We start from the raw sequence: 24367 nt of genomic DNA, 5'->3' as shown, positions 1-24367 counted from the left end.
ACCAACTCCTCTTCCCTGGCACTCCCCCCCAAAAAAAACCAAACACAAAATCTTAGGTGGTGGGAATCTGCATGTCCCAGCAGCTGAAGACCTCCTGTTCACTGAGCAGACTCTCAGAACTCAGGCTGCTGGCAGTGGTGCTATACATGTTCAGTGTTGTGCATGTGCAGAAACTGAGCACACGTGAGGAGGAGTGACAGCAAAAGCAGCAGCATGAGTACACTACTGCAGAAAGCTCAAGTTTTCAGGATTCATTCAGTGAAGAGGTGATCTTCAGTTGGTGGGGTTTAAAGACCCCACCAGCTACACTAAGGAAGCACAAATTTTGTACGGGCCTGTGCCCAAAGTGAATGAGTTATGGCCCACCCATGGCTATGCCAAAGGTATAGCCCCCAAAAAGGAAAGGAAACTATTGGGTAAAATATAAATTTCACCTTCCTGTCTAGGCTGTACCATTCTGAACAAGTGGGATGTACTGAAGCAAGTCTACTGGGCAAGGGAAGACAAAGACCCCCTAATGATGACTGCCGGTATGTCCAACCTGCAATGCTTCAAAAAGGAATGGAGCGATTACCATGTTGCCGCCCTACAAATCTCCAACAGCGCTACTGTTTGGGCCTCTGCTCAGTTAGTAGCCTATGACTGTGATGAGTGGGCTTTCAAGCCTGGAAGCACCTGATGATTTCTGCAGATGTGGACGGTCTCAATAGCCGCCTTGATATACATCGTAATAGAGATCTTAGATACTACCTGGCCCTAACAGAACAAGAAATCTAAACCAAGTCTAAGTCTAGGAGCTGAAGGGAAGTTTGGAAGAAAAACATCCAAACAGGATATATGGATAAGGAGGGGATGGGGATCCGCATCCCTTAGGTGGGGTACCACAAGACCAAGCCAGTGAACACTAAAAAGCATGCCTGGAAGCATGCATCTGCTCTTGACAAGGCCCAATCTGATATTGAAAACCTCAAATAGCTGTTAGGCTTGCCCTCATTGTGCCACCTTAGCCTGCATGGCAGGGAGCTAGGCCAGGCACCAGGTTATGCAGCCTGAACAACTTACCATCTGCTAGAGGTGGAAAAAATACTGGAGTTTTCCACTTAGCACCAGCAAGTTATATCGGAAAGTTCACTGGAAAAGATCAGGTTCTCGACCTTCATCTGCTGGTAGGAGGAGGATAACACCCACTTGTTCAGAATGGAATGCCTCAGACAATAAGGAATGTGCAATTACATACAGGAATGCTTGGTATATTTTTGGGCATCTTATTTGGAGATAAACCTGTCTGAAATAGCCTAGTCATAAATTTCTTATTTACAGCAGGCACTGGTATTGGAATGCATGAACTTAATGAATGACTGGCTGGGCAAGGACAGCTATTTGGTGGATTATTTTTCTGTTACATAATTTCCCTTATTAGTAAACATGGTTTTGCACTAAGCATCATTTTTTTCTTGCATACCTCTCTCTTTTTTTTCAGTATGTTTCAGATATTTGGAATTATATGTATTTTCTTGGGGAGTACAAAGCATTTTTCAAGAACAGAGCCAATGCTTTAACCAGTGATCACTAAAAAGTGCAATTTGGGGCAGAAGGGCCTTAAGTTCTACTACACTGTGCAACCTTGGCCTGAGGAGCAGGGAGCAAGGCAAATGACCAGAAGCAACAGCCTGAACAGCCTGCTAGAGGCATAGAAAATACTGGCATTTTTCCATTGAGCATCAGCCTCTTAAACTGGCGAGTTCACTGGAAAAGATCGATTTCTGTACCACTATCTGCTGGTAGAAAGGGATAACACCCACTTATTCAGGATGGTATGGCCCCAAATGACAAGGAGATACCCAGTTTGCAACTATGCAGGCTATTTGAAAACTGCCCTCTAAACAAAGAATCAAGAAACATGGACTCCAGAGCAGAGTATTTTAAAACTTTGTGTGTTGTTTAGCATATTATGGTGTGGCAGACAAATGGCTCAATGCACAAAGGAGATAGAGGTTCTGTTCATAAATCCAGCTCTTGTGCACTGGTCCAGAAGTGTCTGGGGATGTGCCAAAGCAATGTTTGTAGCTACCACCAAGGAGCTTTAATCATCGTCCAAAAATCACACCTATTGGCCAGTTCAGTTCCAGGCTGAAAAATGCACTACAGCCTGTCTGTCTCAGAGAATTACTGCTACATTGTCTAGGCTGGACAAAGAGCAGAGAGAATAAAAATGAAGGCAAAACTGTAGGTCGTCTCAGATTAAGGTTCTCTGCACTAAATCACAAGTTAGGCAGGTTCCAATTATGCCAGAAGCCCAAAGAAGGAAGTAGTAGTTGCCAAGTATAAAAAATTAAGTTTGTTCACTCATTTGAACAGTACATGACAAGTATCACAAAAATCTGCCTCCATGTTGACAGTTCAATATACCCACATTTATACACTGCACACAGTTCTTGAATTAAACAGCACTCAATTTGAATTTAATGTGCACCTCTGTCAGTTAAGAGAGTACAAAATGCTAAGATGGTTTAAAAAATAGCACATTTTCAGGAAGAGACACAAGACCTAACAAATTCAAAATCAAACACAGTCTGCCATCATACAGCGGCACATTGAGAGCCTGTAATCTAAGATGAGAATGGTTACAAGGATCACTATTTGCAATAACACTCCAGAATTGCTTTTTCTCAGAAATACAAAATTGATATGAACAGTTTGTGCATTATGAAGAAAAAAAACAAACTAGAAGAGATCACTGGCTTTTCTTTCCCTCCATATTTTATCTGAACATGGGACTAACATTCCCTGAGGCTTAAACGTAATGTATCAAATCTACTGATTACCTAAATATAGGGCTCCTTTTACTAAGCTGCGCTAGCGGGGTTAACGCGTGTGGCTTTTCATCACGCGCTAACCCCGGCGCTGTCCAAAAACTACCGTCTGCTCAAGAGGAGGGGATAGCGGCTAGTGCGTCCCGCAGTTTAGTACACGCTATTATGCGCGTTAAACCGCTAGTGTGGCTTAGTAAAAGGAGCCCATAATGTTTGCTTGCTCATAACATATAGATGAAGACACTATAGTCTATTATATGCACGTTTCAGAAAACGACTTCATAAAATCTGGCACATTAATTAAAATAATTATGAATAAAACATGCAGAGATTAACAAAGATATACGAGGGATCTTCAAAATATTTCCGAACTTTCAAACACTATCTAATATAATAAAGCCCTAAGCGTGCATGCGCACTCCCACCTGCGTGCTCCCATTTTCCATGCGCTGTAGGGACCCGCAGGTATGAGTGAACATGCGCGCGGTGGCGCAGAGCCTGTCAGCCAAAACCCATGCTCGCGGCAGCAGAAAGAAGAGGCCGAACAGCGCAGCGTCTCCTGTGGCTTCGGAGTGTGAACTGGCCAGGGTGACGTCAGCGGGGGCTGGACCAGAGCTGGAAGGGAGAGGAGCTGCTCTCCTCCCTCCTCCCCTCCCCCAACGGACTTTAATTCCTGCCTCCCAGGCTTCTCCTCCTCCCAGGCTTCGCCTCCGCATAAAAAAAACAAAAACCCCCAGAGCTCGCTTCGGGTCTGGCATGGGCTGCGGGTCCTGAAACCTTCCGATTCAAGCAGTGTCTGCAGCACTCTACACACGCTGCTTCGGGGCCTTCTACTGCCCTGATTTGCTGGGCAGTAGAAGGCCCCGAAGCAGCAGTGTGTAGAGTGCTGCAGATGCTGCTGGAATCGGAAGGTTTGTTGGGACTGCGGGAAAGGAAGAGGGGGGGCGGTAAGGACTAAGGAAGTCGGCCAGACCGCGGGAAGGGAAAGGGGGGGTAGGGGAAACGCGTGGGGGGAGGGAAATGGAGGGGGAGGAAATGCTGCTGTGGCTGCTGCACAGGGAAGTGGTGGGAGAGAAATGCTGCTGCATAGGAGGCAGGGAGAGAGACAGATAGATAGAAAGAAAAGAAGAAAGACACAGTGGCAGGGAGAGACACAGAAAGACAGACAGACAAAGGGGGCCAGGGAGAGAGACAAACAGCGGGAGAGAGATAGAGACAGAAATAAAGACACACAGACATATATTCTAGCACCCGTTAATGTAACGGGCTAAAATACTAGTTTATTAAATATTTCAAAAGCAAATTACATCACTTTTCCACATAATCACCCTGTTTTGCCTGACTTAATAGTCACATGACATTCTACAACAGGCCCTTTTACCACTTCTCCTGCCCCAACCATTTCCTGCAAAAATATGAAAAGTGCAAAAACATTTTGAAGAACTCTCGTACTATTTTATAATATATAAAAGAGAAATTCTACAATGTGATCTGGTTAAGTAGCATCATATGGCTATATTACATTTATTTAATGTGTGGTTCTACCTCAGTACATTGCCTATACTATAAGTACAGAAACCTTTACATCACTAACCCTCCATCCACTTGCAGCCTAAATTAAATTTCTTGGTAAGATGATTAGACAGGTCATATTTTTTGAACTACAGTACAAGACCTTCTCAAGTCGGGTTCTTGCAGGGGTGTAAAACTAAAAACCCTCTGAACTCCCTGCTTGATTTCCTGCAACAAAACTAGTGGAGAGAGAGCAGTTTTGGATCTTTCTTCAATTTCTGATACACGGAATCAGTTATCTAAAAACCTTTACCTTTAGAACCATTATTCGTAAATCATTAGAACCTTTCCTACAAGGGGGTGCTGAAAAGTTCTCAGTTCAACCAACTACCTACATTCTGATATTTATTTTGCCACTATAGCTGAAAAGTGTGTTATTTTGCAAAGTGGCAATTTGCAGAATCGTAAAGCTATGTTTTGACATTGTTTCAGATCATGTCAACGAAAAGTGTGCGAAAAGTGAGGAATTTTCAAATGTAGAACTCTGAGCCGTCATGAAGTTCCAATTCCTGCAAAAGAAAACTCCAAAGGAAATCCATGAATGCATGATGCAAACATTGAATGACAAATGCCCATCATACTCCACAGTGAAGAAGTAGTGTACACACTTTCAACATGGAGATTTTGAGACCAAAGATGCAGCAAGGTCTGGGAGGCCTCAAACGATGTCAACTCCTGAAATTGTTGACCATGTCCTGATTTCGTCAGATCAGCGAATATTGACTAAAACAATTGCTGAGACACTACAGATATCCAGGGAATGTGTTGGATATATATCCACAAGCAGCTGGGTCTGTTGAAGCTATCAGCCAAGTGGGTGCCCAAATGCTTGAATGCTGATGAGAAACAACATCGAGTGGACACTTCCAAGTTAATTTTGCAGCATTTTCAGCAAGCTGGTGCCAACTTTTTGGAATGACTAGTTACTCTTGATGAAACATGGTTACACCACTATGATCCTGAGAAAAAAAACAACAATTCATGCAATGGCGGCACTAAGGTTCTCCAAGGCCAAGAAAATTCAAGACCCAAAAGTCAGCAGGAAAGGTCATGGCCACAGTGTTTTGGGATCAGGAATGTGTGGTAATGACTGACTATCTTCCAAGGGGACAAAGAGTTAATGCAGAATACTGTAACTTGCTGTGCTGATTAAAGAAGGCATTGAAAGAAAAAAAGGAGAGGGAAGCTGCAGAAAGGAGTTCTCATTTTGTAAGACAATGCATCTACTCACAAGGCTGGAAAAACGATGGATTTGATGCAGTTGGGGGGTTTCAGTACATAGACAGATTTTTCCTAGCCTACCTCCACACAAAACTCATTGCCAGAGGATGTGGTAACAGCAGTTAGCATAGTGTTTTCCCTATCTGTCCTGGTGGGCTCACACTCTAACTTTGGAACCTGAGACAACGGAGGGTTAAGTGACTTGCTCAGGGTCACAAGGAGCAGCACTGGGATCGAACCCATAACCTCAGGGTGCTGAGGCAGCAGTTCTAATGTTACTTTCTTTTGGGAGGTGGGGTGCTTAGATCAAGTGGGTTGGAGGCTTAATAATAACTTTATTTATTTATTTATTTATTTATTTTTTATATACCGCAATACCACAAGCAGTTCAGAGCAGTTTACAGAGGAAGAAACTGTACACAGACAGCAATATTACAGAGAAAAATTTAAAATTACATCGGTAAGTCGGGAGTAGTTAGGTATATCTGGAAGTGTTTCAGAGAAGTTACAAGGCAGGGAGGAGTCAGAGGAATTTATCAAAGAGACAGGTTTTAATTGATTTCCTGAAAGATTGGTAGGAGGGTGAATTGGAAATGAGGTTGGTTAGACATTTATTCCATTTGCCTGCCTGAAATGACAGTGATCTATCAAGGAATCTTTTGTAGATACAGCCCTTCGGGGAGGGGAAGGCGAACAGAGGCATTACGTGTGCAAGTGGTGCCTGGAAATTCAAAATGGTGCGAGAGGTAGATTGGGGATAAACCAATTATGGTTTTGAAGCAGAGGCAGGCAAACTTGAAGATGACCCTTGCCTCCATCGGTAACTAGTGTAGTTTTCTGTAATACAGGCTTACGTGATCGGATTTTTTGAGACCATAGATGAGACGAACGGCAGTATTCTGAATGATTCTCAGTCGTTTGATGGTTTTCTTAAAGGAACCCAAGTATATGATATTGCAATAGGCTAAGGTGCTTAAGATTATAGATTGAACCAGCAATCGAAAAGAGAGGAAGTCGAAATAGTGTTTGATGGTCCTAAGTTTCCAGAGGGTGCCAAAACATTTTTTAACTTGAGCGTTAGTGTGGTCTTCAAAAGACAGGCATCGGTCTAGGATGACTCCAAGGATTTTGATGGTAGAGTTGATTGGGTAAGTTAGCCCATTTAAATTCAAGTTTGTGGTTTGGACTTGCCAGGAAGAGCTTGTTTTTTTCTGGGTTCAGTTTTAGTTTGAATTGTGTAGTCCATTGTTCTACCCTAGTGAGGATAGATGAGGTGAATTGTTCTCTCTCTTGTATCAGTGAGGTTATGAGAATGATGATTGTAATGTCATCTGCATATATGTACGATTTCAGTTTTAAATCAGATAATATATGTCCCAAAATGTCCCAATATGTCCCAATGGTGGACCTGGTAAGTGCAGTTTTTTAAGAAGCCTGTAAAACAGGTTAGGACCTGTCCAGAGATGCCAATAGAATCGAGGTATCTGAGCAGAATTTCATGGTTGACAAGGTCAAAGGCACTGCTCAAGTTGAATTGAAGTACCAGTGCGCTTTTTCCCAGGGAAAATAGATGGAGGAGGTAATCTGTCAGTGAGGCTAAGACAGTTTCTGTACTGCAATTTGTGCGAAATCCTGACTGAGAGTCGTGTAGAATGTCGAACTTCTCTAAGTATGTCATTAGATTACATTACATTACATTAGTGATTTCTATTCCGCCATTACCTTGCGGATCAAGGCGGATTACATCCAAACTAAAAACAAGAATTACATTTCAACTTTGAAGTAATAGAATAAACGATGAGATAAAATTTTAAGGGTTAATTAGGCCTTCCATTAATTTGAGGAAAAGAGGTATGTTGGCAATGGGTCTGTAGTTAGCAATCGAGGTGACTGGCTTCTTGGAGCTCTTGATAACAGGAATTGTGAGAATGTGACCAAGTTCTAATGGGAAGTAGCCGGTAGACAAACAAAATGTAACCCAGTTGAAAAGTTCAGCTTTAAATGGGAGGGGGGCTGTTTTCATGATAGTTGGTGGGCAGTTGTCTAGTAGGCAGTTGGATTTAGCATATTTAAGAGTAGAGCTTGAGGAATTGGTTCCAGTCAGGGTTTTCAAAATGATTCCAGGTCATGTCAGCAGTTGAGCCTTCATTTCCTGGAGCAGGAGGATTGATAGATAGGTCTATGCTTGTAGCTGTAAGGGATGTTTTCAGATTACAAATTTTTGAAGTTCTAAAATCAGGCAGCCGCGGGCACTTGAGGCTTTTTCCCCTAGATAAAAAGTTTTTTTAACACATTGTTGATTACTAAGCAATATGATTTCACATAGACTTATCAATTCATTTTGTGGTTATATTAGTCTATGACATTGTAATGTAGCATACTATGCTATATTTTGATTGTAATTTGGATATTTTTACTGTTGTAATGGTCTATTGCTTATGTTTGACTTATTCTTGCTGTACACCGCCTTGAGTGAATTCCTTCAAAAAGGCAGTAAATAAATCCTAATAAATAAATATAGGTCAACCCAAACAAGTTAATCCACTCTTGGTTTTATCCCGTCGTATGCACTGAAATGCAGCCCATATTTCCTTAGAGAAATCAGAACTCCTCCAAGCCAGCAATGGGATACAACCGTGACTGGATCAGCCTGTTCCAGCTGGCAACCCTATAATTAACTCCTAGGTAAAGTATATGATTCTTGTTCACAAACAGAATACTTTTTAAAATCTGGATTCATATGTGGATCTTGTTGCATACATATACCAGTAAGAACCTGCTCCACTAGATAGACTATCGGTCTTTATAGAAAATAACCCCTTTCAAATTAGCTAAACAGTTCATAAGACAGAGACTAGAGACATAAAGGAAAAGAAACTTTAAATTGTCTTGTGAGAATGTCCAGAAATAACCATCAATCTCTAAGGCTTCCATTAAAACAATTATAAAAACTCTCAGTTACATCCGAACGCATTGGCCTGGAGAAAACAATATTGACATGAATTACATTAGCAGTGGAATGTAATAAGGACACAGAAAAGGAGCATATCACCACTTTAGAAAAGCTCTTACATGAATAATTAATGGGTCACTTCTCCAAATAAAAAGGACATATTTCTCTGTGGATGACATGCAGTTAATTTGTTCAGGGGCTACTGCCAGAACGCATTAATCCCAATTTTCTTGACAAAACACTAAATATTTGTGACAATAAAGATATTTAAAAATCCAGGTTCTAAAACAAGCCCACACTATTAAAAAAATCACTTCTACTTCATGGCAGACAATTTAACTAAACATTTATCTCAATAGCAATTAAAAAGGCGTTTGTATTAATCTGTCTTGCTTGCTTATATGCCTAAATTATATTTACCTGTTTAGGAAGCCGGAAAAGGGAGTTTTTGTAGAATATATCTTTAGCTTGGCTCCATGTTCCATCAATAATAATGATGGTACATGGAAACTGAGAAGGTACACAGGCCACTTCTTCAAGATTAGCAGCCTGCATTCCAGGATACAAAATTAGGGTACCAGGATTTCTGCACACAGCTGCAAGTTCAGGGTACCTATAAAAAAGAGAAAACCAAAATTACTTTCCTAAAACTAGAAAGAATCATAAAATATTTATAGGTGTCAACCCAAGATAGTACATATAAGGAACAAAATTTTAAGGCTAAAATGTAAAACCTGTAAAATTGCCCTTTTTTCCATCTTCCTGCAATTTTTGGGTTTATTAAATATTTATGTTTTATGCCTGAGAGGATACTTCAACCACATTATTATATTTACATATTCTTTTGTTGGAGTTGTTAAATGCCTTAGAACTTAGAGAAAATAAAATCTTCTTGCTGGCTTACTGTTTTTCAATTATTTTTATTTTGCATTTGCTACTTACTGGTTGGTGAAAATGCTTTGAGTCTTTTTCTCTTTTCCCTATGTATCACTGTACTCATTTCTTGCAGCTGCCAATTTACCTGGTTCTAGGAGAGAGATCTTTTGGCCACTCTAGGTTTTGAATTTACATTATTATTATTATTATTATTATTAATTTACTAGCACAAACCAGATGCACACCATACTATAGAGAGAAACATAATTGACAGTTCCTTCTCCTTGGAATTTACAATTTAGTCAAGACTGACAGGCTGTAGAATTGTCTGCCGGGGTATGTTCACTTTTGCACCTCACTTCAACAATTTAAAAAAAGTTTTAAAAACTTAGGCCCTCTTTTACTAAGCTGTGGTGTAGCTTTGTACCATGGCCCAGAACGTTAAATGCTCCAAAGCTTAGAGGAATTCTATAAGCATTGGAGCAGGGTTGGAGCATTTAGCGTTTAGAAACCTCTACTATGGCTTGGAAAAAGGAGGAGGGTTATTTATTTGAAGATGCATTGTCTTGTATGTGAGATTTGTTATTGTCATTTATTTGCTGGGGTTATGTTGGTCTCCTCTTAATGTAGTTGTAAGGGTTGGTAGGAATGTGAGGACTTTGTTTGTTGATTTTTATTGTGGCTGCTTCATTGTAAGCTGCTTTGGCTATAAGCGGCATACAAGTAGTGTAAATAAATTTTTTAAAAGGGGGATATGAGTTAAGGCAGCAAAAGTGTGACAGAGAAGAATGAACTAAGAGGTCCTTTTACTAAACTGCAGCAAAAAGTAGTCTTAGCATGGCCTTTACATGAATCTTTCCTGCACACTACGGAAACTTTTTCCATGACCAAGAGATGGCCGATTTTCCAAATTAATAATCATGTGCTAATTTCTTTCTAAGATTCCAATTGTTCTCTCTCACTGATATATGCTTTAGAGGTAATTAATTATTATACTCTAACAAATCTACAATCTACTATAGTTATTCAATATAAGCACCTTAATGATTAAGATAATAGATATCAGAGGTGCTATCCCTACTCATTCAAGTGGCCATCAGTGTGCGGCCATTAAAAAAATTAGCCCAGAAGACTCTTCTGCCTCCTGTTCTGTAGGTGATAAGTGGCCCTGCGAGAACACCATGCTAATCAATTTGCATGCGGCAATGCCCTACACACTGATTAGCACTGTTATGCCCACTCTTTAGCAACCACACATGCCCCCTTGCAGAAAATTTACAATTTTTATTTCTGAGCATTGTACCTGTGCAAAAGTGCCCATTTACAAGAGTACGTCCCAAGAGAAGTATTTTAACCTGTGGTAAGCAAACACTAGCACATACTGCAGCTTAAGAAAAGGGCATAGGTGGGTTTAAATTGAGAATCATCAAATTTGAGGTGAGACTATAAATATTTATAGGACGCCTTGGGCTGTATATTTTTTGTTAAATGTTAGATCTATCAAATAAGCAGATAGATCTAACATTTAAGTGATGTGGCCTCAAAAATGAGGTAACAGACTGGACATGAATCTGGATTTTTAGATTTATTTGCCTTTTCCATATCTGAGCTCAAGGTAAGTTACAATAAGGTAATGTATACAAATAGGGCCTGATTCTGTAGCTGGTGCCTAAATCAGCAGCCTACAAAAGAGGTGCCAGCAGCATGCCAATCATTCTTAGGAGCCATTTAAAGAATCGGCTAACAGCATCTATCACAAAACTTAGATATCTGCAAGGTAGGCCAGGGTTTTACTGGCCTACTCTGTAGACACCTAAGTTGTTTTGAGAATCGCGCCTAGGGTCATCTCTGCCCATAACCAGGCCCACTTTGACCTTAGGCACCATTAGGCGCCTTGCTGTAGATGACATTCCGATGCCTCCCAGTATCTACTTTTTTTCTAACAAGCTTTAAATTGGTTTTTAAAGGCATGGCCAATTACCACGCCAATTCAAGCCAATTAAAACAATTAAGTTAGGTGGTGGTAGGGCACCTACCACTGCTTATTCGTCCGACTTTCTAAATCGGACTGATGGACTTCATAGTTCACATCATGGCTTCAGAGTGATGCATAGCACCGAATCCTTACTGTTAGAGCTATCCTCTAAAGCTAAATCTTACCTAAGCAAGGGTCAATAGACAATATAATTTCAGTTTGATATTTCGACTGCATTCGATGCAGTCGACCACTCTCTGCTACTGCTGAAACTTAGCAAATTATGTCTACATGGAGTAGTGTTAAAATGCTTCACAGAATTTCTATGAAACAGAACATATGAAGTAAGAAAAGGATATAGGAAATCTCAAGCTTAGAATGCTACTTGTGGCATACCACAGGGTTCACCACTCTCGCCTTCCTTATTTAACTTGTACTTGAGAGCCTTAGGCAACAGATCTCCTTTCCCCATGTCCACACATTCTCTTAGGCAGATGATATCTTCTTCCTATGACTAGTCAAAGAATCCTTCGACAATATCCTCCAATTGAAGATCTTGGTATATCAACACAAAAATACTTCCTCAAACTCAACAAACTAAAGATAAAATTTATATGGTTTGGTGACTCTAGCGCACTGCCAAATATCAATCTGATGCTGGTGACAGAAGAAAAGCCAAAGATTGAGAAAACTGGATCATCCTGGATTCCAATCTCACCTTCAAGGCCCAGATCAATTCCTTCTTCAGACTAAGGCAATTAAGAGCAATAAGATCCATCTTAACTTAGTCCAGCTTCAGAACAGTTGCACAAGCAGTGTTACTCCCATACCTAATTAGGTGCCATCAACTCGTGTTTGAGTCCTAGTGACTTGATGAATTACAGATCTATAAAGAAATCAGTTTTGTACTAGTCCGGTAAGGTCCTCCAACATCATCCCCATAGTTATTTTTAACATGTCCAGCCTCTGATTACAGGTTGCTCTCTTCGCCTATTTCCTTTGATCTTCCCAAACATGATGTCCTTCAATGATCTTTCTTCTTTGACAGTATGACCAAAATAAGACAGTCATAACTTCATCATTTGGGCTTTGAGTGACATAGCCAGTTTGATCTCTTCCAGAACTAATTTGTTAGTTCTTCTGGTGGCCCACGGTATGCATAAAATCCTTCTCCAACACTAAAGCTCAAATGAGTCAATCTTCTTTCTCTCTTGTTTCTGTAGTTGTCCAGCTTTCACATCCGTAATTCACCACTGAGAAAATGAGTGTGTGGACAAGTCTGATCTTCATTTGGAGTGTTATTTCCTTGCCTTTCAATACATTGTTGAGAGCCTTCATTGAAGAGCAACCCAGTGCTAGTGTATAAAATATTTCCCTGTTAGTTGCTTCTTTGTTTACAAAAGAACCCAGGAGACTGAAATCCTTTACAATTTCTATACTATCATCTTCAAGCTCAAAATCTTCATTTTCTGTGTTCATGATCTTCATCTTGTTTATGTTCAGTTCTAATCCTATGTTATGACTTTCGGCTTTGACTTTTCTCAGTAGATATAGCATGTCTTCTTTGCTGCTGGTGATGAGCATTGTATCATCTGCATAGCACATGTTGTTTGTTTCAGCCACCAACTTTGAAATCAATGCTCCCTTCTTCCAAATTTGCTTTTCTGAAGATGGCTTCAATGTAAAAGTTAAATAGGTAAGGTGACAAGATGAATCCTTGCCTGATGCCACGTTTTATTGAAAACCAATAAGTGTTGCTATATTCAGTTCTCACTGCAGCTTTTTGATTTTCGTAGAGGCTCTATCAGCTGAGTTATATGTTTGGGTATTCCCATTTGTGCTAGAGGTCTCCATAGTTTATCATGATCCACACTGTTAAAAGCATTGCTGTAGTCAATGAAGCAAAAGTATAGGTGGGTTTTGGTATTCTTTGCTCTTCTCCAATATCTATCTAACATTGGCAATAATGTCGCTTGTTCCTCGACCTTTTCTGAAACCAGCATGAACTTTGGGTAGTTCTTGCTCAATGTTTGACTGTAGCCTTCGTTGTATTATTTTCAGCAATATTTTGTTGGCGTATAGAATTAATGCAATCATCCTGTAGTTGTTACAGTCATTGACGTCACCTTTCTTCAGTGATCTTCTCTAATTGGTAGGTCATGTTTTTCTTTCCAAATCTGTTGACAGTCAAGTGAAACATAGAAACATGATGGCAGATAAAGGCCAAATGGCCCATCTAGCCTGCCCATCCGCAGTAACCATTATCTCTTCCTCTCTCCGAGTGAGGGCCACGATAGCACCTTCTGAGCCTTTGATTAATTCAACTGGAATACCAACGATACCAGGTGACTTGTTTTTCAATAAAGCTTTAACTGCTGCTAAGACTTCTTTTAAAATATCTGGTTCTTCTTCGGCATCAGTTTTAGTTCAGTTTCCCCAATGTTACCCTTATTGCCTTTTTTGTATAGATTTTTCATATATTCTTTCCATCTCTTTTTAATGCTTTCTGGATCATTTAAAATCATTCCATTGGTGACTTTAAACATCCTCAATCGAGGCTGGAATTTCTGTCGCAATCTCTTAACCTCTTAATAAGCTAATCTGGTTTTTCCATTTACATGTTCCAATTCAGTTTTCTGACAAATATCCTTTAGATATCGTTCTTTGTCTTGCTGAACTTGACATTGAAACACTCCGTTCATTTGTGATACTTTTTCTATATCACCAGAAAGTTTTGCTGGTCTTCTGCTACTTTTCTGGTTTCTTCTGAGATCCAAGGCAATTTCTTGGCTCTTGTGGGTTTCCTTTAAGCTTCATTACTAATTAGGGTTTTGATGTCATTCCATAACTCTTCTGGCTCTCTTTCTCTTGTATCAATCAAGCAAATCTTTTGTCTAATTTTATATAATAGTCTTGAGGAAGGAGAAGCAGGTGAAGGACAGAAGACCTGTACAGGTGAAGACTTAAGAACTCCATGAAACTGGAGGTGTAGACAGATCCCTGTGATCCTCAGATTAACAGAAATAGGGCAATATTGTTATAAGCCTGAAAACACCCTGAACAAAAGTCACATCATATGATTTCTCTCTCTCTGCTAACATAAGCAGTTTCATGCGAAACTCATCTTTCACAACAGAAACTAGCAGGCATCTCCTGACCATAGAAAACAAGAAGTTTGTTTGTGAGAAAGGAAAATTACCGACATCAGAAGGAAATTAACACATCTCTATACCCTAGTTTAAGTTGATTTACCAGAAATAAGATCAACTACAAGGATATGAAATTGACAACTGTACAAAGAAGTAAAGAGGAATGACAAAGGCCGTAGCTCGGAACTGATTTTCAATGGCAAAAAAGAGGAAAAAATTCCCACTTAGCTTTCAACTGTGTCGACAGGTCCCAAGAGACCCAGAAGGTGATGTAAACTGCTCAAAATGCCAAAGAACTAAGAGTAGTGTGATTCGGGCAAGAAAACTTGTGATCATATGTATAACATAACTTTGCTTCACTGCTAAAAGCCGTTATATGAATGAAGCAGTGAAAGAAAGTTATGTTATACATATGATCACAAGTTTTCTTGCCCGAATGATACTACCCCTCTACCTTATTTAGTGTGACTTAGTCGGAAAATTAGACAAGCCTTTTGGTAAACAGGACATCACGCTCAATATGACTTAGAAAAGTATAAATATTAACCAATGAATGAACTGATAAGAGAAATGACAATTATGAATAGCCAATAGAGATTAAGAACGTAACATGTACTAATGTGGTCTTAGGTTGTTAATAATGTATAAAAGGCCAGCTTGCTAGGGGACTAACCAGAACAGACACCAGGTATACTCTCAAGCCGGCTCGACTTATATGCTCTGTTAACTCAATTGGCTGAAAGACTTGTTCTGTAAGCTGTTATTGATTACTAATAAAAATATATTACTTATACAGCACATTGAGTTGTCGTGAGGTCATTGATGGAGACTTAAAGCAGCTAGGTCTCCAGTTTGATGGAATATTTTCAATGTCACATTATGGTAGGTCTCTAATGATCTTCCTCTTGCGAAGCTTTGATCTTGCATGTGAAAAGCTCATGGTTGCTTCAACAATCAGTTCCTGGTTTAGTCTTTGCAGTCAAACTGCAGATTTCCTTCTCTGTCCTATGCAAACGTAGTCAATTTGATTTCCATACATGCCATTTGGAGAGATGGAGAGATCCATTTATACTGGCTACGTTTGTGATGTTGGAAATGCATATTCATGATTGGCAGTTGGTTCATTTTGCAAAACTGTACTAAGTTATCACTAGCTTCATTTCTTTCTCCTATGCCTTGCTTTCCAACCACTGCATTTTCAGGTGTACTTCCTACTTTTGCACTGAAGACCCCCATAATGATCAGTAGATCTTGTTTCGGCATTTGATCTATTTCATTTTGAAGTTGTTCATAAAACAACTCTACATCCTCATTTTCTATGTCTGTCGTTGGAGCATATACTTGGATCAAGGTGACATTGATTGGCTTTCCCTGCAGATGGACTGGCATGACTCTATCACTGATAACACTGTATTTCAGTACTGTCTTTGAAAACTTATTGTTGAGAATGAATGCCACGCCATTTTTCCTGTGTATTTCATGACCAGAGTAGCAGATCCAATGCTCTTTTTATTGAAAATGGCCCTGTCCTGTCTGTTTGAGTTCACTGATCCCTATTAAATCAATTTTGTTTTTTCCATTTGATCTTTAACAATTTCCAATTTTCCTTGATTCCATGTTCCAAGAAGAGAAAGATGAGGAGCCATGAAATGTACAAGTTATTCCACACTTTTCTTGACACCTTTAATTTCATTTTATATCATTGAAACAAAAAGTGACAAGAAAAATGTGGAATAACTTGTACGTTTCATGGCTCCAAATCATTCTCTTCTTGGATGGGCTGAGAATTTTTCATTGGCCCCTCGTACAGTAGAAAATGACAGATTGAGAATAGATCAGAACAGAAAAATGATTAAAGGAAAGACAAAATTGATTGGCCTAATGGGTATTAGGTAGAACACTGATATCACATTGCTGTGGGGAGTTCATACTTGTGTGTACTCTGGCTCCCTTGAGGAACAAGAAAAAAAGATCTGTCAACAGGAAGAAAACAATATGTACTAGTTCAGACTACTGAACAGGACCAGAGTTCACATAAATCAAACAGTAGAGGTGTCTGAAGATAAAGCTTCCATGCTTTTAACTGTTTATAAGCCTTTTGTTTGTTTTATGGAGCAAAGGTAGCAGCAATAGAGGTGTGGATACTAGCCACCGGAAGCAGAAGGGGACCAGAGGAGTGGCAGCAACAGTATAAGCAAGCACCTAAACCCCTGTAGTCTGGAGACTGCTTACCTGCGGATAACCTAAACAACTACACAGCCTTGACCCAACTCCTAGAGCCTTTAAGTGGAGGCGGTGGAAGGAGATCTCTGTCCCTAGAGCAGGGGTTTCAAAGTTCCTCCTCGAGGGCCGCAATCCAGTCAGGTTTTCAGGATTTCCCCAATTAATATGTATGAGATCTATTTGCATGCACTGCTTTCATTGTATGCTAATAGATCTCATTGGGGAAATCCTGAAAACCCGACTGGATTGTGGCCCTCGAGAAGGGACTTTGACACCCCTGCCCTAGAGAAAGCATATTGAACCTGCAAGGGATGTGTTTATATGGGCTTGTCATGCCATAATTACTAGTCTAGCAACTGAACCGAGGGGCCTGTCCAATGTCTGCTATTATCCAGCTCTGCTTTTACACTGTTGTTACTCACTTAATACCTGCTGTCAGAGCTGTTTTCTGTTCCTAGTTCCTGCTGTTTTATCCATTACTTCAGTTACAAACTTAGATTTTAACCTTTTGGGAGTAAGGGAAATGCCGAGCATACCTAAATGTAATTTGCCTTGAACTACTACCGAAAAAGCATGAGCTAAGACCAGACAAATAAAATCTGCTTGTCATCTCTTTGTTGTCCTGGTTCTGGCTCTGTCTACTTGTCATTCCACCTTAGCCTGGTACTATCTCTGTTGCCTGCTTCTACTTGCTGCACCAGCTGGCCCTGGATCTACCGGTAATCTGCCCACCATACTCCAGACCAGGTCTTTGCCAATTCTGTGGGAAGTGGCACAAAATTCAGTCCTTATCATATAAACTCCCCATTTCCTATGAAAACTACCACAGGTGATTTATAGTAGGGGAGAAAAATGATCCAAGGAAATGTACAATTTTAAGAGTCAGCCTTCTAGCTCACAAAGCCAGAGACAATTACAAGCAGAGATCACCGATGACTGCCATATGATATTTTATAGTCGAGTATGTTTCTCCCCACACACACAATTTTCTCTCCTTTCCCTCCCTTCATTCTTTATTTATTTAGGAAGGTCATTCTATTGGGTCATGTTCACACTCGTATATTTTTTATACAGCTTTTCAGCCTTTTGGTCACACTTTTTATATCGTGAGACAATACTTCCAGTACGTAGCAATTCAATTTAATTTGTAATCACTCTCCACTTATATTTCACATGGTTAGTATTTTTGTTTTTTTGAAATTCACATGATGCAGTTATAGTCAAATGTATTTTTATATATATATATATGTATATATATATATATAAATGTTTTACATTTTATACTGTAATTCTATGCCACTTAATTAGTATTAAATCATATATCTTCCCATAGAGAGTACTAATTTACATACTTCACTCTTACTGCATGTGTCATACAGCTACATGTAGACTACTTAACATATAGCAGCTACATGTGTAAGAAATTTTTTTGCATGGACCTTCAGAATGCAGTTGGGCACTAAATCCTTCCAGTTGCTAATGTCTTCATCAGTCCAACTTTTATTGAAAATATCTTTAAATTAATTTCTTCATCCTTTTTAAACTTTTTGTATTTTTATGTCTAAAGTTTTTATTTGTGCAATTACTCATAAAAATCAATTTAAATCACTTAGCTTTAGATTTTGTTTTTTTCAAATCTCATTAAAACCAGCTCTCCCGACATGCATGTTTCAAATGAAACTTTCTTCAGGGTCGAGGGGAGCAATTGTGGGAACTTTCATCAGGATGAAAGTTGACTCTGAAGAAAGTTTCATTTGAAACATGCATGTCGGGAGAAGTGATACGACAGAGAAAAGGCCCTGCCAGGGCTTGCCATGAACAGCCTGTTTACAGCTCTGGCATTGCTGCTTTGGGTAAGGAATGGGGGGTTGGCAGGTCAGTACTGCTGCCACTGCATTGAGACGCTTCCCTGCTCGGTGGTTCCTCCGTGCTCGGCGGTTCCACTGCGCTGAGACGCTTCCCTGCTCGGCGGTTTCAGCTGCCACAGCGCTGAGACGCTTCCCTTGCTCGGTGGTTCCTCCCTGCTCGGCGATTCTATTCTACTGCACATGAGGAGGCGCGGAGGCACGGAGTTTCAAGTGCGCATGCAAGGCTAGAGTTTTATTATTATAGATTGATGAAGGGCTGTTGGATAAGATTTGCCTCTTTGCGGATGATACCAAAATCTGCAATAGAGTAGACACTCAGGATGGTGTGAATAACATGAAGAAAGACCTGGCAAAGCTTGAAGAATGGTCTGAAATTTGGCAGCTAAAATTTAATGCTAAGAAATGCAAGGTCATACATTTGGGCTGCAAAAATCGAAAGGAACGGTACAGTTTAGGGGGTGAAGAACTTAAGTGCACGACAGAAGAGCGGGACTTGGGTGTGATTGTATGTGATGATCTTAAGGTGGCCAAACAGGTTGAATAGGTGACAATGAAAGCTAGAAGAATGCTAGGGTGCACTGGAAGAGGTATGGCCAATAGGCCCCTGTATAAGACTGTAGTGAAACCTCATGTAGAATATTGTGAGGAAATGAAGATAGGTGAGAAAAAGCATGGCAAAATGGACACTGAGCTAAGAGGATGCAGGAAAGAAGAAGCAGAGACTAAGATCAATATGCTTAGAAAAATAAAATCACCAGAGAGATGTATAAAAAATAATTTTATTTTCCATTTACTGATTGGAATATGCCAGTTTTGAAATCTGGCATCTGCTGTCTTTACATCTTGCACTGTACAGGAGAAAATTCATCTTTTTCTGTTTCTCATACATAGTCTGGCTTCTTGAGGATTTGGGTTAATTTTTATCTACATATTTCTGCGGTCAATTATCCTGTATTTGGAGAGGGTCTATCTGTGTTCTGAATGTGTGACTAAGGCCAGATATTCTATTAGCATTGATTGTTGGGTCCTGTAGCAATTTGGCTGGTTCAGTTTTCCCAATAAATATATTGATGCTCTGGGGCTCCCTGCAATATTTACAATGCTACATTTTCCCAGGAAGGTCCTTGGTGGAGCTGGAATGGAATGGTAGTTTTGTTCCATATAGGTCCCAAATGACTTTTGTTTAAATTCATAATGTCTGCTAAAGGAGAGGGGTTATGTTGTTGTTACCAAGTTGAAATCAGAATCAGAATGTATAGAAACAGAGAAAAATGAAGGCAAATGGCCTTCCCATCCATGTCATCAACTATCTCTTTCTCTCCATTAGAGATATTATATATTTATTTATGTGAATACTACGAGGAAATGCCATAATTTTGTTGTTTACCTATACGAAGGCTTCTGTGGATTCAGAATATAAATTTTTTATATATTAGAGTTCCAGGAATCATAACTGAACTTAATTTTTGTTGAGCATAAACAACTTTGACAAAGTTTTTATTTATTTTTTTCCAGTGTATAGCCTGGGACTATAAATTTCACTATTTTTTTTAATTTTTTTTTTAGGTAAGGGCCCAACTAGTGTTCTGAGTGCAGGGACATTCTCCATGGATATCCCTGGAGGGCTAGAAAAAAAGTATCACCTGAGGGGAGGGGGTTAGGGAAAAAGTGTTTCCTGTGAATCTGCCCAGATAAAAAATGCTGCCTGTTTGATTGTTAGGGGGTGAGGGCAGGAGAGGCTGTTATTCTATCCATGTGAGAAAAAGTGATCTATTTTTCTTCCTTTCACTCACCAGTCAGACATTTGAAGGGAATGAATTAGAAACATAGAAACATGACAGCAGATAAAAGCCAAATGGCCCATCCAGTCTGCCCATTTACAACATCTGCTATGTCTTTCTCTCCCTAAGAGATCCCACATGCCTGTCCTACCTTGTATTAGATTCTGCCATGTTCCCTACTACCTAATTATGTTTTAGGCCTTTTAATAGTTTAAAAGTACATTTTCTGGTATTTCGCAGTCAAGCAATCAGTGGCCAATGACTAGCAAATATGTCAATTTTGTGAAATTTGGGTTAATGTGACTCAAGTAACAAGTAAGCTTGAAAATGTGCCCCACAATAAAAAAAAGGTTGAAAAGTGCTGCTGTAAAGTACATTGTTTAGCATGCAGTTGTGTCACATACTGTAGTTACTGCAGAATTTTCCAGTGCTTGCTCCAGTATCTGACCTGGAGCTGCTGCAGGAATAAAGGATAAGATAATGGATGGAAAAAGTAGCAGCAATTGGAAGAGCTGTGTGGTGAAAGAATGCTTCAACAGATGTTCTAAGTGTGGGGTGGGGGAGACGAGAGAATGGCTGGAGATTTGTGGGGAGGTATGTCAACAACTGCTGAAGGCAGTTGCAAATATGACTAGTTAATGTAACTAATGAACTGCAGTTCGATTACTATGTGGTCTGCTGCTGGATATTTGCAGGGGCTATGAGAGAGACACAAGACAGACTCTGCTGAGGGTGAGAAGCTGGCTGACACAGCATATAGAGATTTTATGTCCTTGCTATGCAGAAACCATCCTTGTTAAAGCTGTAGTTGCTGTTTTATGGGCAATTAGAAAAAGCTTTTCTCATTTCACCATGTGTGGTGCCTTCCTGTGGGAGCTATTATGAACAAGGTTAGAAGTGAGCAGCTGATAATAATAGTAAATAACACGGTATTACAGACATAAAAATATAAATACATATACTTTTTATTTTTTAGACCACCTTTCCAAGTTTAGATCAATCTGATTTACAGCATTTTTTCATAAATTATAATGGCACCAGGCATACTTTCTTATGATTACCACAACTTTCAAGCTGAAAGGGAAACAGCACTTTGATGTCATAGAAAGCTGAATGTTGAGATATTTGCTGCTACTGGCAGAGAAAAGCCAGTAACATGGCTGCAAACATGCAGTAACATTTTGTTAAACTGCCCTTTCCAAAATAAAACCTGTAATTTAAACTTCTACTAAAGTAAGGGAAACTACCTAAATCTGTGTACATTTTTTCAAGAAAATTGGTAGAGTTTATGGGCCTGTTTTACAAAGCCGCGCAGCAATAGCCCCGAAGCCCTTTAAGGGCTCCTTTTACGAAGGTGCGCTAAGCGTTTTAGCACATGCACCAGATTAGTGCGCGCTGTAGCGCGTGCTAGCCGAAAATCTACCGCCTGCTCAAAAGGAGGTGGTAGCGGCTAGCGCGGCAATTTAACGCTATTCCGTGCATTAAGGCCCAAACGTGCCTTCATAAAAGGAGCCCTAAATCTCTATGGGCTTCGGGGCCGTTACCGCGCTGCAGGCGCTAGCGCGGCTTTGTAAAGCAGGCCCTATATGTACTTTTTTGTTTTCTTATTTAAGTTAATTGCATTTCTGATCCATTTTTTTTGTACAAGTAGCTGTGAAACATTGCTCAAAGATTGTTTTATTTTTAAATGCTTATAAATAAAACATTAAAAAATAAAATGTGTGCACTTTTCCTTTAAATGAAAGCACAAAACAGTTCCAGTTTTAACCATTTCTTTACTAAGACAAATTAAAGCCGCAGGTCCATAATTCAAGGGAAAACAATTAGCTCAGTGTGCCTCTTGCTTTTTATACTGTCTGCTAACCTGCAAGCATTTTCCATGAATTCTTCCCCAATTAACCTTTTCGATCCAAGAACTGCTACTAGTCATGAATCACCTTATTTTCAACAAGCACCAGTGCAATTAATCCATCAGATCATATATTTTCTTGGTAAAATTCTGATTTTGCATTTTCTTTTTTTATATAGAAAGATTTTGAAAAATACAAGCATTTCACCTTGACCAGAGCAATACAGACCAAAAAGAAAGAAATGCATATTTAGGAAATAATCTAGATTACAATATAGAATCTAGAAAAAGAAAAAAAGGAACAAGAGGTCCCCTAAATGGAGAGAGATCAGTAATCAGAAAACGTCTAAAAACTCAACTGCTCCTAAAGTGTCTAGACAACTGACCCACTCATCTTCTTTCTCCTCCATACCGCATAGTTATTATGCGGTATATAAATGTTTTAATAAATAAATAAAATGGTGCGTGGTCTTCATCATACGGCATATGGGGACAGATTTAAAGATCTCAATATGTATACCGTATTTGCCGGCGTATAAGACGACTTTTCAGTACCTTAAAATCCTCCCCAAAGTCGGGGGTCGTCTTATACGCCGGGTACTGTTTACATGCAGTGGCGTACCAAGGGGGGGGCGGAGGGGGCGGTGCGCCCCGGGTGCCAGCCCTAAGGGGGTGCTCCCGGCCTTGCCGTTCAATCCCCCCCCCACCCCCGAAGGACCGCTCGCCCCACTGACCTTCCTGCACCACCTGTGAAGCAGTCCGCAGCAGGATCGCGAAGTCAGCGTCAGCGATCCCGCCCCTCCTCTGACGTCAGAGGAGGGGCGGGACCGTGGCGCAGGAAGCAGCGCAGGGATCGCTGACGCTGACTTCGCGATCCTGCTGCGGCTGCTTCATAGGTGGTGCGGGGAGGCCAGGGGGGCGAGCGGTCCTTCGGGGTGGGTCGGGGCATCAGGCCTTCAGGGTGGGGCGGGCGGGCAGGCTTTCAAGGGGGAGGGGGTGAAAGGCAGTCAGGCAGGCCTTCAAGGGGGGACAGGCCTTCGGGGGAGGTGCAGGCCTTCAAGGGGGAGACAGGCCTTCAAGGGGGGGAAAGGCAGGCAGGCAGGACTTCAAGGGGGGACAGGCCTACAAGGAGGGGGGACAGGCCTTCGGGGGGGTGCAGGCCTTCGGGAGGTGCAGACCTTCAAGGGGGGGACAGGCAGGCAGAAGGTTGTGCAGAAGGTGTGCGGAAGAAGGGGTAGTCTTATACGGCGAGTATATAACAAACTCTATATTTTAACTGTAAAAGTTGGGGGGTCGTCTTATACGCCCAGTCATCTTATACGCCGGCAAATACGGTACTTTAGAGCAGTGTTTTTCAACCTTTTTACACCTATGGACCGGCAGAAATAAACGAATTATTCTGTGGACTGCCATCAGTCCGTGGACTGGCGGTTGAAGAACACTGGGCTAAGTCGTGGGCCAGACCCTGCCCATATCTACCCAATCTCCACCCTAGACCCCGCCCCCATAATAGTACTAATTGCACCTTGCACTTCCCGTGCCTCATCTGGAAGCCTTCCCTCTGACGTTGCAACGTCAGAGAGAAGGTTTCAGGTTCAGGCGCAGGATGCCCGTAGGAACCACTGCCCGTGGCTTTGTGCACTGAATCAGTTAGGAAGAGGAAGCTGGCTCGAAGATAACGCCACATTAATCGCACTGTGGACCGGCGGTTGAAGAACACTGTTTTGGGCCTGATGCAAGTGCTGGCCCTGTGGACCGGCAGCTAATTTCTGTGGACCGGCACTGGTCCATGGACTGGTAGTTGAAGAACACTGCTTTAGAGGAAAGGCAGGAAATGGGGAGATATGATAGAGACTTTTAAATACCTAGGAGGTATAAATATGCATGAGTTGAGTCTGTTTAAATTTATTTTTTTATTACTTGTATATTTAGGTTTATCTGATTTTTTTCGTTCTTTTTTTTGGTGTTTTATTATTACTGGCTCACCTTATGTTTGTTAACTGAGTCAAGCTTCATTTTTTTTTAAGATTACCCGGTCTATAAATTTAAGGTTTAGTTTAGTTTAGGGCATAGGATGAAGTTAAGAG

General features: G+C 40.5%; 1 protein-coding gene across 1 annotated transcript in view; it reads right to left on the bottom strand.

Annotated features, from left to right (window-relative positions):
- The window catches only part of DTWD2 (DTW domain containing 2), a 182712-nt gene that overhangs the window by 66367 nt on the left and 91978 nt on the right, over positions 1-24367 (bottom strand). The window contains exon 4 of the mRNA XM_033929040.1: positions 8980-9172. Coding sequence (XP_033784931.1) covers positions 8980-9172 — 193 coding nt within the window. The remainder of the gene's footprint in view (positions 1-8979; positions 9173-24367) is intronic.

This window comes from Geotrypetes seraphini, chromosome 1 (genome assembly GCF_902459505.1).
Source record: "Geotrypetes seraphini chromosome 1, aGeoSer1.1, whole genome shotgun sequence".
In the NCBI taxonomy this organism is placed as follows: domain Eukaryota; kingdom Metazoa; phylum Chordata; class Amphibia; order Gymnophiona; family Dermophiidae; genus Geotrypetes; species Geotrypetes seraphini.
Note: the sequence above shows the minus strand (reverse complement) of the source record. Positions and strands in the feature narration are given on the sequence as shown.